This window comes from Stegostoma tigrinum, chromosome 40, assembly GCF_030684315.1.
Source record: "Stegostoma tigrinum isolate sSteTig4 chromosome 40, sSteTig4.hap1, whole genome shotgun sequence".
Classification (NCBI taxonomy): domain Eukaryota; kingdom Metazoa; phylum Chordata; class Chondrichthyes; order Orectolobiformes; family Stegostomatidae; genus Stegostoma; species Stegostoma tigrinum.
In genome coordinates, this window is record NC_081393.1 from 10,554,883 (window position 1) to 10,568,891 (window position 14,009).

Here is a 14,009-nt window from a genome sequence, read left to right on the forward strand (position 1 = left end):
TAGTAACTCTGAAGGACTAAATTGCATTTATTTCAATGCAGGGGGTCTTACAGATAATTCCGATGAACTCAAAGCATGTTTAAGAACATGGGATTAGGATGTCATAGCTGTAACAGAAACTTGGCTGAGAGATGGACAAGACTGGCAGCTCAATATTCCCATTTTTAGATCCTCTAGGAAGGATAGAAAAGGAGGCAAGAAAGGAGGGGGAAGGTGGCATTTTTGATTAAGGAATACATTACTGCTGTAACTAGGGAAGATATTCCTGAAAATTCATCCATTGTAAATATATGAGATGAAGTTACAAATGAGGGAGGAAAGATCATTTGGATGGGATTGTACTATAGGCCCACCATCTCAATAATAAGGCAGAAATTGAAAAACAAATATGAAGGGAGATCTCAGATATATGTGAGCATAATAAGGTTTGAATAATGGGGAATTTTAATTTTCCAGACATTGACTGGGACTACCATCATGGTAAAGGTTTGGATGGTGAAGAATTTGTCAAACGTGCTCAGGAAAATTTTCTTTATCAATAGTTGGATGCTCCTACCAGAAAAGGAGCAAAACTAGACCTTCATTTGGGCAATAAGGCAGGGCAGGTGACTGAAGTAAAAGTTGGGGAACACTTTGGGTCGAGTGATCATAATTCTATTTGTTTCAAAATGGTGATGGGCAAGGATAAACCTTCCATAAAAATTTAAAGATTTTATTTAGAGTAAGGAAAATTCCAATGGTGTGAGACAAGAACTTTCAAAAGTTGATTGGAGGAGACTTTTCGCAGTGAAAGGATGTCTGACAAGTGGGAAGCAATCAAGAGTGTCATGACGAGAGTTCAAAGGCATTTTGTTCCTCTAAGAAGGAAGCTGGTGAGGTTAGGGAACAATGGATGAATATTGTGGTTCTCGCCATGAATAAAACAGGATCTTCTTTTTAAGATATAAACAAATTGTTTCAATTAAATCTCTTAATCAATATAAAGAGTGGAGGGGCATTCTTGAGAGCAAAATCAGGAAGGCAAAGAGGGGGTATGAAATAGCATTGGGCAGTAAGGTTACGAATAATCCAAAGAGATTCTACAAATACATTAAGAGCAAGAGGTTAACTAGAGAGAGAGGGTTGGGCCTCTTAAAGATCAAGGAGGTCATTTTTGTTTTGAACCCCAGGAGATGGGAGAGATATTAAATGAATACTTCGTGGTCAGTTTTTACTGTTGAGAAAGAAATGGAGTCTAGAGAATGCAGAGAAATTAACTTTGATGTTTTAAAAGCAGTTCATATGACAGAAGAGGAAATTCGAGAGGTCTTAGAAAATATAAATGTGGATAAATCCCTGGGACCTTACCAAATATATCCCAGAATGTTGTGGGAAATAAGGGAGGAAATTACGAGGCCCCTAATGCAGAAATATTTGTGTCATCTATAACTATGGGTGAATCACTGATGACTGGAGGATGGCTAATGTTGTACCTTTGTTTAAGAAAGGTTGTAAGGAGAAACCAGAGAACTATAGACCTGTAAGTCTGACTTTGGTTGTGGATAAATTGTTGGTGCTGATTGTAAAAGGTAGGATTTGTGGACATTTAGAGACACAAACATTGATTAAGGATAGTCAGCAGGGTTTTGGGCGAGGAAAATCGAGTGACAAACTTGATTGAGTTTTTTGATGAAGTTACTAAAAAGGTTTATGATGCCAGAGCAGTAGACATTGTTTATTTGGATTTTAGTGAAACCTTTGACAAGGTTCCGCAAGGACTAATTAGTAAAATGGGTCACATGGGATTCAGGATGAGCTTGCCACTTGGATACGTAATTGTCTTCATGGCAGGAGACAGAGAGTAATGGTAGAGGATTAGTTTACAGGTCTGTGACCAGCAGAGTTCCACAGAGATCAGTTCTGGGTCTTCTTCTGTTTGTCATTTATATAAATGATTTGCTTGAGAATGTTGAAGGCATGGAAAGTAAGTTTGCGGATGATACCAAAATTGGTGGCATTGTAGACAGCGAAGAAGGTTTTCTAAGATTACAAAGGGATCTTTATCAAATGGCTCAGTGGGCTGAAAATATGGCAGATGGAGTTCAATCTGGATAAATGCAAGGTATTGCAGTAGTAGACTTGCCAACTTTAAGGGCATTTAAATGGTCATTAGATAAACATATGGATGATAATGGAATAGTGTAAGTTAGATGGGCTTCAGATTGGTTTCACAGGTCAGCGCAACATCGAGGGCCGAAGGGCCTGTACTGCACTGTAATGTTCTATGTTCTTTGTTCTATGAATGGTAGGGCTTATACAAATAATGGTAGGGCCTGAGTTAGTGTTGTAGATGAGATGGACCTAGGGGTGTAGGTGCATAATTCTTTAAATTTTGTATCACATAATAGGATGGTTAAAAAGGTAACAAGGTGTAGAGCTGGATGAACACAGCAGGCCAGGCAGCATCAGAAGAGCAGGAAAGCTGACGTTTCGGGCCTTGACTCTTCTTTAGAAAATGGTGTTTGACACGCTTGCCTTCATTGCTCAGTCCTTTGAGTTCAGGAGTTAGGATGTTATTTTGAGGTTGTACAGGACATTGGTGAGTCCTCTTCTGGAGTACTGTGTCCAATTCTGATTGCCCAGTTAAAGGAACAATATTATCTAGTTGGAGAGGGTTCAGAAGAGATTTACCAGGATGTTGCCAGGTATGTAAGGTTTGAGTTGTAAGGAAAGACTAGATAGGCTGGGAGTTTTTCACTGGAGTGTAGGAGGCTGAGGCGTGACGCAACAGAAGTTTATAAAATTATGAGAGGTATAGATAGAGTTGACAACAGTTGTCGTTTCCCTTAGATGGTGAATTTCAAGATGAGGGGACACATTTTTAGGGTGAGAGGAGAGAGTTTTAAATAAGACACAAGAGACAAATGTTTTACACAGAGGGTGGTTCATGTGTGGAATGAACTTCCTGGTGAAGTGGTGGATGCAGATACAATTACAATGCATTAAACACATTTGGGTGATACATGAATAGGAAAGGTTTAGCGGGATATGGGCCTGGAGCAGTCAGGTTGAGTTTGGAATGACATTCAGAATGGTTTGGTTGGACTGAAGGGTCTGTTTCCATGCTGAATTACTCTACGACTCCATAACTTCTCTCCAGTTACCCCCTGAGTTGTCCTAACTGACCCCTTGTAAACCTTGCAATAGCACTTCTTCAATTACTGTGCAGAATTGAATGTTACAGACATTTTGAGACAAATGCTGTAGCCTTGGAATTGCTTGTAACCCGAACATATATATTATATGTTATATGTTATCTTCTCACTGAATGCTGGAAATGGATTTCACCATGTGTACGTCCTCGTATATTACCTAGCTTCCATCTGTTGCTCCTTATTAGGTGCAGCAGATTTTGTCAGAATTTCACCTTGAGAAAGAGGAGCTACTGGAAGTGATGCGGAGAATACAGCAGGAAATGGAGAAGGGCCTGCGGCTTGAAACTCATAAAACAGCCAGTGTCAAGATGCTGCCCACTTACGTACGTTCAACACCAGATGGCTCAGGTAAAAAAAACTAAGCTGCTGAAAAATATTGACCCAACACTATGACTCCATAACACATTTTCATAATTAATTGCAAGATCATTGCATGAAAACATGCTGCCCCTATAAACATAGTATAAAGTCTCTTGTGAACAACTTGACTCTGGTTATAACTCTTGCCCTGGAACAATCAAATTCTAGCTTACTTTGATTCATTGTTTTAGTCAATATGTGACATCTACTCAAATGTTTAACAGTTAGTAGTCCCATGAGATTTGAGCAATGTGCACTGCTGGAAGGTAGCATTCTCATCCAAATGTCATCATTCAATATATTGCACACACAACATTCTTTGTTTTCCCATCCGTCGTCTGTGCCATGTCTGTGAATTTTATTTGCCCATACTGACATGATATGTCTTCAAGAAAACAAAAAGAGAGCTTGCATTAATACAGTATCTTTTCATGTCTTTCGGGTATTCAGAATTTGCAGTATAATCACTGTTGCTTTGCAGGTGAACAGGTAAGCTACTTTTTATACAGCAAGTCCCCACAACAGCAGTAAGTAAGCAGTTATTTTTGTTAAGTTGTTTGATGGACAAGTTTTGTCCAGGACACTTGTTTAATTCAGTTCCAAGATCTCTCTTACTTTGTAGAGCTGTTTCAGAATTTCCTGCTGAACTTTGAAAAGTAAGAATTGTTTTGAAAACTCTTTACCTGGAACATTATTGCTATTCTGTATATGCAGATTCTGCTGGAGTTGCTGAGTAGTCCAGCATTTCCTTTTATGTGAGTCATAAGATGCTTTCTCTCAGCTTGTTTGGAATTTCTTTTGCAATTAGGCATTCTTTCAATGCATGTACATTGAGTGACACATCTTCTCTTGTTCTTCACACTCAGAGGTGGGAGATTTCCTGGCTCTGGATCTGGGAGGCACAAATTTCCGTGTGATGCTAGTGAAAGTCGCTGAAGATGAGAACCAGAGTTGGAAAATTACAACCAGTAACCAGAGGTACTCCATTCCAATTGCTGTCATGACTGGCACAGCAGAAATGGTAAGAGTTTATAGTCTCACCCAGTGGTACAGTCTGATTTAACTGCTTGTCCTTGTGCAACAGTTCTTGATTTTATTTCTGCATTTCTGAATATATTCAAGTCTTGCACATTTTTTGAATTGCACAGGGTATGGGGAACTTATCATTCCCAATAAAAACGAAAAGAGCTGCGGATGCTGTAAATCAGAAACAAAAACAAAGTTGCTGAAAGAGCTCAGCAGGTCTGGCTGCATCAGTGGAGGAGAAAATGGAGTTAACATTTCGGGTCCAGTGACCCTTCCTCAGATGGTGGCTGGGAAAACGTCAGTTTATATGCAGAATGTAGGGATGTGGGTGGGGTAGGGAGTAAATGATAGGATAGAGCCCAAAGAGAGAGAAAGACAGTTGGACAGACAAAGGAGTTGCTAACGATCAGGTTGGGAGCATCATCAGAAGCCATTCCCGCCACCTCCAGCAAGATGCCACCACCAGACACACATTCCCCTCCCCTCCATTGTCCGCCTTCTGCCATTTCCTCCGGGACACCCTGGTCCACACTTCCTTCACCCACAACATCTCCCCACAGCCCCTCCTCCTGTAACCAGCGAAAGTGCTTGCCCATTTACCTCCTCCCTCCCCAGTATCCGAGGACCCAAACATACCTTCCAGGTGAAGCAACACTTCACCTGCACTTCCCAGAATCTAGTTTATTGCATTCGCTGCTCACAATGTGATCTCCTCTACATTGGGGAAACAAAGAGTAGGCTTGGCGACCGCTTTGCAGAACATCTACATTCTGCTCGCAAAAAAGACCCTGAAGTACCTGTTGCCCGCCACTTCAATGCACCACCCTGCTCTCTGGACAACATCTCTGTCTCTGGCTTGCTGCGGTGTTCCACTGAAGCCCAAAGCAAACTGGCGGAACAACACCTCATTTTCCGCTTGGGGAACCTACAGCCCACCAGACTCAATATTGAATTTAATAATGTTAGGGCCTAAACTCTCCGATGTCCCAGGCCCCCACCCCACACACCAGGCCTTGTTACCACATAACCTGCCATTACACACCCCCTGTTAGTCACTAATAGTCCCCATTAACAACTATTCACGCTCCCAGCCTGACCATTAGCAACTCCTTTGTCTGTCCAACTGTCTTTCTCTCTCTTTGGGCTCTATCCTATCGTTTACTCCCTCCCCCACACATCTCTGTATTTTCTGCATGTAAACTGACGTTTTCCCAGCCACGACAAGTTCTGAGAAAGGGTCACTGGACCCGAAATGTTAACTCTGCTTTCTCCTCCACAGATGCTGCCAGACTTGCTGAGCTTTTCCAGCAACTTTGTTTTTGTTCCTACCATTCCCAATGACTATCTCCATTGGAATGCTTTAAACAAACAAAGCTCATTTGGCAATCATTGAGCAGTGTTTTCCCAGTGGTTTGAATTGTTGAGGTCATTTGAAATTTAAAATTTATTTGAATATTGATGTTCTTGTTTTTATCTTGATAACGACCAGGTGTAAAACTTCAGCAACATGTCTCTTCTTTCAACAATATTCTGCATATTTATTCTACAGAAATATCAGAAACTGTTTAACTGAAATATACTGCATGTCTGCACACTTGCTTCTTGTCTCTGTCATTTGTCGTTATACGGCTGTTTCTAACATTGTTTTTCTGCCAGCTTTTTGATTACATTGCATTGTGTATCTCCAACTTCCTGGATGAACACAACATGAAGGACAAGAAGCTGCCACTGGGATTCACATTCTCATTCCCTGTCCGTCATGAGGATATTGACAAGGTGAGGCAGCATGGATTGTCAGTAACGTTACATCAGTCTCACGTGTTGAACAATTGGGCATATGTGATAAAGATCATGATAATGCCAAAGTTTTATTACCAAAATCTTGGTATTTCAAAAATCTTGTGAATCTGAACTTGTGTCTGGGATCTGTCTTCGTACACATCCCAGACAGAGAGAATGCAAAATCTCTGTTCACTTGGTAGATTTTTGGGGTGTTTACTTTCTCCAGTGACTAGTCCATAACGTTATTTTTGTTATAGAGATAATAGGAACTGCAGATGCTGGAGAATCCGAGACAACAAGGTGTAGAACTGGATGAACACAGCAGGCCAAGCAGCATCATAGGAGCAGGAAAGCTGACGTTTCAGGCCTAGACTCTTCATCAGAAATGGGGGAGGGGAAGGGGGTTTTGAAATAAATAGGGAGAGAGGGGAGGCGGATAGAAGATGGATAGAGGAGAGGATAGGTGGAGAGGAGACAGACAAGTCAAAGAAGCGGGGATGGAGCCAGTAAAGGTGAGCGTACTTGGGGAAGTAGGGAGGAGATAGGTCAGTCCAGGGAGGATGGACAGGTCAAGGGAGCGGAATGAGGTTCGTAGGTAGGAAATGGGGGTGCACCTTGAGGTGGGAGGAGGGGATAGGTGAGAGGAAGAACAGATTAGGGAGTCGGGGACGAGCTGGGCTGGTTTTGGGATGTGGTAGGGGGAGGGGAGATTTTGAAGCTTGTGAAATCCACATTGATACCATTGGGCTGCAGGGTTCCCAAGCGGAATATGAGTTGCTGTTTCTGCAACTTTCGGGTGGCATCGTTGTGGCACTGCAGGAGGCCCAGGATGGACATGTCGTCTAAGGAATGGGAGGGGGAGTTAAAATGGTTCGCGACTGGGAGGTGGAGTTGTTTATAGCAAACTGAGCGTTGTTGTTCTGCAGAGTGGTCCCCAAGCCTCCGCTTGGTTTCCCCGATGTAGAGGAGGCCACAACGGGTACAGCGGATGCAGTATACCACATTGGCAGATGTGCAGGTGAACATCTGCTAGATGTGGAAAGTCTTCTTGGACCTGGGATGGGGGTGAGGGAGGAGGTGTTGGGGAAGGTGTAGCATTTCCTGCAGTTGCAGGGTAAAGTGCTGGGTGTGGTGGGGCTGGAAGGGAGTGTGGAGCAGACAAGGGAGTCCCAGAGAGAGTGGTCTCTCACAAAAGCAGACAAGGGTGGGGAGGAAAAATTGTCTTTGGTGGTGGGGTTGGATTGCAGATGGCGGAAGTGTCGGAGGATGATGCATTAGATCCAGAGGTTCGTGGGGTGGTATGTGAGGACGAGGGGGATTCTTTTTTGGCTGTTATTGAGGGGACAGGGTGTGAGTGATGAGTTGTGGGAAATGCAGGAGACATGATCAAGGGCATTCTCGACCACCACGGGGGGGATGTTGGAGTCCTTGAAAAACAAGGACATTTGAGATGTGTGGGAGTGGAATGCCTCATCCTGGGAGCAGAGCAGTGGAGGCAAAGGAATTGGGAATAGGGGATGGCATTTTTACAGGACGCTGGGGGGGGTGCAGGAGATGTATTCTAAGTTGCTGTGGGCGTCAGTAGGTTTGAAATGGATATCGGTTTTGAGGTGGTTGCCTGAGATGGAGACCGCGAGGTCCAGGAAAGTGAGAGACGTGTTAGAGATAGTTCAGGTAAACTTAAGGTTGGGGTGGAAGGCGTTGGTGTAGTGGATGAACTGTTCGAGCTCCTTGTGGGAGCACGAGGCGGCGCCGATGCAGTCATCAATGTAATGGAGGAAGAGATGGGGTTTAGGGCCAGTGTAGGTACAGAAGAGTGATTGTTCCACATAACCTATAAAGAGGCAGGCATAGCTCGGGCCCATGCGGGTACCCATGGCCACCCCCTTTGTCTGAATGAAGCGGGAGGAATTGGAAGAGAAGTTGTTGAGGGTGAGGATGAGTTCCACTAAGCGGATGAGGGTGTCAGTGGAGGGGGACTGGTCAGGCCTGCAGGACAGGAAGAAGCGGAAGTATATAGGGACTCGACGTTCATAGTGAAAATGAGGTGTTGGTGACCGGGGAATTAGAAGTTCTGGAGGAGGTGGAGGGCATGGGTGGTGTCACGGACGTAGGTAGGGAATAGGGTCTCATCACCCATAGTAAAAATGAGGTATTGGGGACCGGGGAATTGGAAGTTCTGGAGGAGGTGGAGGGTGTGGGTGGTGTCACGGACAGAGGTAGGACCTCACCACTGGTTGGCTGCGTTTCTGTACTTCATGAAGTGGCTCCTATATGCAAAAACCAGATAGCTGCCTGGGGAATAATGCCTGCTATCTGACCACATTGATATTTCTTCACAGGGGATCCTTCTGAACTGGACTAAAGGATTTAAAGCATCTGGAGCTGAGGGGAACAATGTGGTCGGGTTGCTTCGTGATGCGATTAAGAGGCGAGGGGTGAGTCTAGAATTTAGAATATCCATGATTCTATGATCTAATAACGTAAGGTTTTCTTCTTGGTATGAAAAATCTGCAGTGTCCAAAAATAGAATACAAGTACTGTTAGGGCTACAAGATCCGTTTTGGGATGCCAGTGCCTCTATTACCATGGTAATAAGTGTTGGAGATCATATGAAAGAAGATTAGAAGAAATGGGAGCAATAATATTCTTTTCAGTCCATTATCCTGCTTCAGTGTTCAATGAAAATAGTATTGATCTGATTGTGGCCTTAATTCCACTTTCTTGCTTCCCTATCTCAGAACTCTTGATCTATTGTTGCTTAAAATATCTGTCTAACTCAGCCTTGAACATCGTAAATAATCCGGACTCCATTGCTGTCTGTGGAAGAGGACTCTAAAGACTAATCATCCTCTGCAAGAAGAAGTTCCTCCTCCTCTCTGTCTTGAATGGGTCCCATTCTTTTTAAACTATCAGTACATTTAGATTCCAGCACAACTCAAAATGTGATCTCAGCAGCGATGAAAGGTGTGTGATTTAAATGTATATCAGTCATGGTTTGGAGTTTGGATTTCAAAATATAGATGTTAGTCAATCCTGTGAAGTTTTTTTTAATTATATCAGTCAGTCCTTTCAGAGCAGTGACCTATTCCAATTCGTGTCAGAGAACAGATGACCCCTGCAGTGTCAGTGAAATAAGATGTTTAACTGTGGTACTTTATGACAGGTAGAATAAACATTGAAGACCATGAACTTGTTTGTCATTCAGAATAATCAAGGATTGATTTTAGTCGAGAAAATCCAGAAATTTAAAGTGTTCGCGTAGTTTGACACCTGACTCGGGTCAGAAGCAGTTATAGCTTCTTTTGTCAAAATTAGCGTTTTTTTAAAGCAGCTTGAGAAAAGCGGTTACCTCAGTTGATTTGTTTAATTTGACCAGTGTCCAAACCACCGGTTCGGTTAGAAATCTGAAAGTTGATGAAAGCTGAGAAAAGCTCTCAAATTTGTGAGTATTAATGTAGGAAGACTCCACAATTTAGAGGAAATAGACTGAGGAGAATCACTGGCAACACAGTGTGGAACTGGAGAAACGTAGCAGGCCAGGCAGCATCAGAGGAGCAGGAAAGTTGAATTTTCGTGTCAGGACCCTTCTTCAGGAATGGGGAGGGAGTAGGGAGCTGGGAAATAGAGAGAGGAGGGGTGGAGCTGGGGAAGATAGGTGGGATGGTGATAGATGAGTGCAGGTAGCGAGTGGTGGGGATGGTCAGTGGGATGGGTGGGATGGATGTGTGGATGAGAAGATTGGACAGGTTATGTTAAGCCCAGGAGCCAGGAATGAGAGGGAGGGTTGGACATGGGATGAGTCTGGGGGTGGGGAGATTTTAAAGCAGGTCAATTTCATGTTAAGGCCATCAGGCTGTCAGCTTCTGAGATGGAATAGGAGGAGTTGCTCCTCCAGTTGGCAAGTGGTGTCATTGTGACACTGGAGGAGGCCAAGGATGGACATTGCAGCCAGGGAGAGGGAGGAGTTAAAATGGTTGGTGACCGGAAGGTGTAGTAGGATTAAAAGATTGGATATGAAACAGTACTGGATTTGTACTTCAGATTTGAGTCTCTGATGGATAGTGTCAAGAAACAGACAGAACATTCGTTTTGTTGTCCATTTTGAGATCTTCCTAATTGTGTTCTAGATAATTTGGATTCTTGTTGAGTTTTCCTCCTTTGTATCATAAACTTCTTTTGTTGACAACTATACAGCCTCATGCGGCTATACTTCAGTGACTAAACACCACGTTAACTAAGTTTTTAAAAAATTACCTTGTCAAGCCAGTTTTCAGTCTTGGATTTGACTTGTTTAGTAATACCACTAGCTGGAATCATAACATTGTACCTGTTCGATGGAGCCTCTTCAGAATCTTAAACATTCCACTGTGTTTACTTTCTCATCTCCAATGACTGTAGGCCTAATTGCTAACCTTTGCTCTGAAAACAAATCCTTTATTTCAGCAACCAGTCTTGGGAATCTCTCCTGAATTGCTGTCAATGCAAATATCCTTCCTTCAGTGATGAGACCACAGACCATAGTACTGCAGGTGCAGCCTCACCAATGTCTTATCGAGGAAGAGCAAACCTTCCCTACTTTTACCAGATAATAAAATGTGAGGCTGGACGAACACAGCAGGCCAAGCAGCATCTCAGGAGCACAAAAGCTGACGTTTCGGGCCTAGACCCTTCATCAGAGAGGGGGATGGGGGGAGGGAACTGGAATAAATAGGGAGAGAGGGGGAGGCGGACCGAAGATGGAGAGTAAAGAAGATAGGTGGAGAGAGTGTAGGTGGGGAGGTAGGGAGGGGATAGGTCAGTCCAGGGAAGACGGACAGGTCAAGGAGGTGGGATGAGGTTAGTAGGTAGCGGGGGGTGCGGCTTGGGGTGGGAGGAAGGGATGGGTGAGAGGAAGAACCGGTTAGGGAGGCAGAGACAGGTTGGACTGGTTTTGGGATGCAGTGGGTGGAGGGGACGAACTGGGCTGGTTGAGGGATGCAGTAGGGGAAGGGGAGATTTTGAAACTGGTGAAGTCCACATTGATACCATATGGCTGCAGGGTTCCCAGGCGGAATATGAGTTGCTGTTCCTGCAACCTTCGGGTGGCATCATTGTGGCAGTGCAGGAGGCCCATGATGGACATGTCATCAAGAGAATGGGAGGGGGAGTGGAAATGGTTTGCGACTGGGAGGTGCAGTTGTTTTTTGCGAACTGAGCGGAGGTGTTCTGCAAAGCGGTCCCCAAGCCTCCGCTTGGTTTCCCCAATGTAGAGGAAGCCGCACCGGGTACAGTGGATGGGCTTGTCTGCCCCTGTCAGCTTTCTTTCTCTTTTTTTCTTTTTATTTTAGCTCCTTTTCTCTTGTTTCTATTTTCATTATTTTCTTTTCTTTAAAGCCTAACGACTAGCGGGTGAAGGAGGAGGCCTCTGGACTCCAGGCCGAGCCAGATATGGCTCGACCCCAGCATGGGTTCTTTGGTCAAGTAAGGTGCAGGTCCTCGACTGACTTCCTCAGGCTGGGCTGAGGCTCTAGGTCCATAGCAAGGCCTATGCGCCAGTAAGAGCAGACCCATCAGAAAGGGATAAATGGATGAACAGCAGTGTCTGGAAGAGTATCAGTTAGGCAACAGGAGGCTTCTGCTGGCCCAGCAGTGAGCTGGTCTCCAGCAGCTCAGTTTGGCGATCTTGGCCCAGGATGGGAGTTTACACCAGAAGAGGCTTCCGGCCTGTGTGACATTCTCGTCCCAGCTGTGTCGTCAAGATATTCCATCATTTCTCAATAGGCTTTTCCTGACCCCACGAGCCGTTAGCTGAACTGTGATGAATGGTGTCTTCATTTTACTTCTTTAAAATTTAACTGTATGATGTCTGTCATTAATCTAGGTGCCATGATGTGGCGTGTAATAAAACTTATCACTGTATTTTTCATGCAAAAGTATACATGACAATAAATTTCTACTGTATTCTATTCATGCTTCCCCTTTGCAAATATTTGTTATACCTGCATGCTGACATTTTGTGACGCGTACAAGGACATGCGAATTTATTTCAACCAGAGACTTGTATGGTTTCTCATGTCAGTAATATGCTGCTTTTCCAGATAAAGTGGACAACCTCACATTTTCCCACATTGTACTCCATCTGGTCAATTTTTGCTCACTCATTTCATCGATCCATTTCAATTTTCAAACTCTTTGTATCCTCCTCACACTCATTCTCCTTCCAAAATAAAAACCAAAGAACTGCTTTTCCAGCAACATCTGTTTTTGCTCTCCAACTCATGTTTATATTGTTAACAGCTCTGGCTACAGTGCAGCTGTCCCTTCAGCAAAGTAATTAATAGTTAAGGCTGATTCCTGTGCACTGTTCCAGTTAAAGTTTTCCAAACTGAAAATGACCCACATACCTGAATCCCTGTTTCTTGTTTGTTTGCTAATCCTATTGCTATGCTGAAACATCACTCCTAAGATGATGAATTCTTATCTTGTGCAGTAACCAGTAGATCATATCTTTATCAAATGCCTTTTGGAAATTGATGACATCAATTGGCTCCCTTTTCTCGACCCTACTTATAAGATCCTCAAAGAACTGACTTAAATTTGCCAAACGTGATTCTCTTTTCACAAATCTGTATTGACTCTGTCTGATCGTGTTATAATTTACAACGTGTCTTGCTCTTGCCTTATTCAGAATGGACCCTAGTGTTTTCCCAGTGACGAACAGGCCTGCAGTTTCCTGCTCTCTGAATCCCTCCTTTCTTTAGTCGTGGTCTTACATTTGCAGTTTCCCAATCCGCTGGGACCTTCCCAAACGTCGGGAATTTTTGCAAGCTACCATCTCTGTCGTCACTTCTCTGTTTAGACTTTAAGCTGCAGCCCATAATTCTTAGTGGACTTTGTCAGACTTTAACACCCTTAGCACCATTTCTGTACCAATGGTCATTGTTCTGAGTACCTCCTTCCCTTTTTCTGTCTGAATTGCATCTGTACTTAGTAATGATTTGCTTCTCTGCTACGAAGAAAGATACAAAATACTTGTTCAATGTCTGTGTCATTTTGTTCTATTTCCCATGAGGAATTCCTCAGTCGCATTACAGAAGGGACCAACACTTATGCATCTCGTCTTATTATTTTTAAGCATTCGTAGAAGCGTTTACTGTCTGTCATTATAGTTCAGTGCTGTTCTCAAACTCTGAAATAAATTGAGGCAGAGACCATCAATTGTGCATTCTGAATGTTTCTCTGATTTGTAGGATTTTGAAATGGATGTGGTCGCCATGGTGAATGACACTGTTGCAACAATGATCTCCTGTTATTATGAAGACCACAGTTGTGAGGTTGGAATGATTGTAGGTAAGCAGAACTTGCAGCTCCCTTTTACAGCAATGAAAAATTTCGGAATATAGCATCACAGGATTGGAAAAGATCAGATGGCCCATCTTGTCAGCACCAAAGTTGACTGAAGAATTTTCAGTTGTGTGAAAGAGCAGAAAATGCAACCTGTTGTGCAAGGTCCAAGAATTTTGGAACAGTTGATTGAAGGTTTCCGACATGCTGAGCGCCCAGTATTATGTGTGAATATCGAGAGGTACCGAGAAGAGTCAAAGAAAGAACAATCAAACAAGTAAACTTGTGCTGTACTGACAGACCAGGCTTACTAACAGGAAA

The 14,009-nt window shown here is 43.5% G+C and overlaps 1 protein-coding gene across 3 annotated transcripts in view; it reads left to right on the forward strand.

The window, feature by feature from the left end:
• Window positions 1–14,009, forward strand: part of gck (glucokinase (hexokinase 4)) — a 52,393-nt gene that overhangs the window by 21,128 nt on the left and 17,256 nt on the right. For 2 of the 3 annotated variants that reach the window (XM_048523217.2, XM_048523218.2), the window contains exons 2-6: window positions 3,380–3,542; window positions 4,421–4,575; window positions 6,237–6,356; window positions 8,705–8,800; window positions 13,595–13,694. In XM_048523217.2, the coding sequence (XP_048379174.1) occupies window positions 3,380–3,542; window positions 4,421–4,575; window positions 6,237–6,356; window positions 8,705–8,800; window positions 13,595–13,694 (634 nt within the window). Of the gene's footprint in view, window positions 1–3,379; window positions 3,543–4,420; window positions 4,576–6,236; window positions 6,357–8,704; window positions 8,801–9,239; window positions 9,330–13,594; window positions 13,695–14,009 lie in introns of those variants that run through there. The other variant, XM_059641200.1, reaches the window with a different exon arrangement.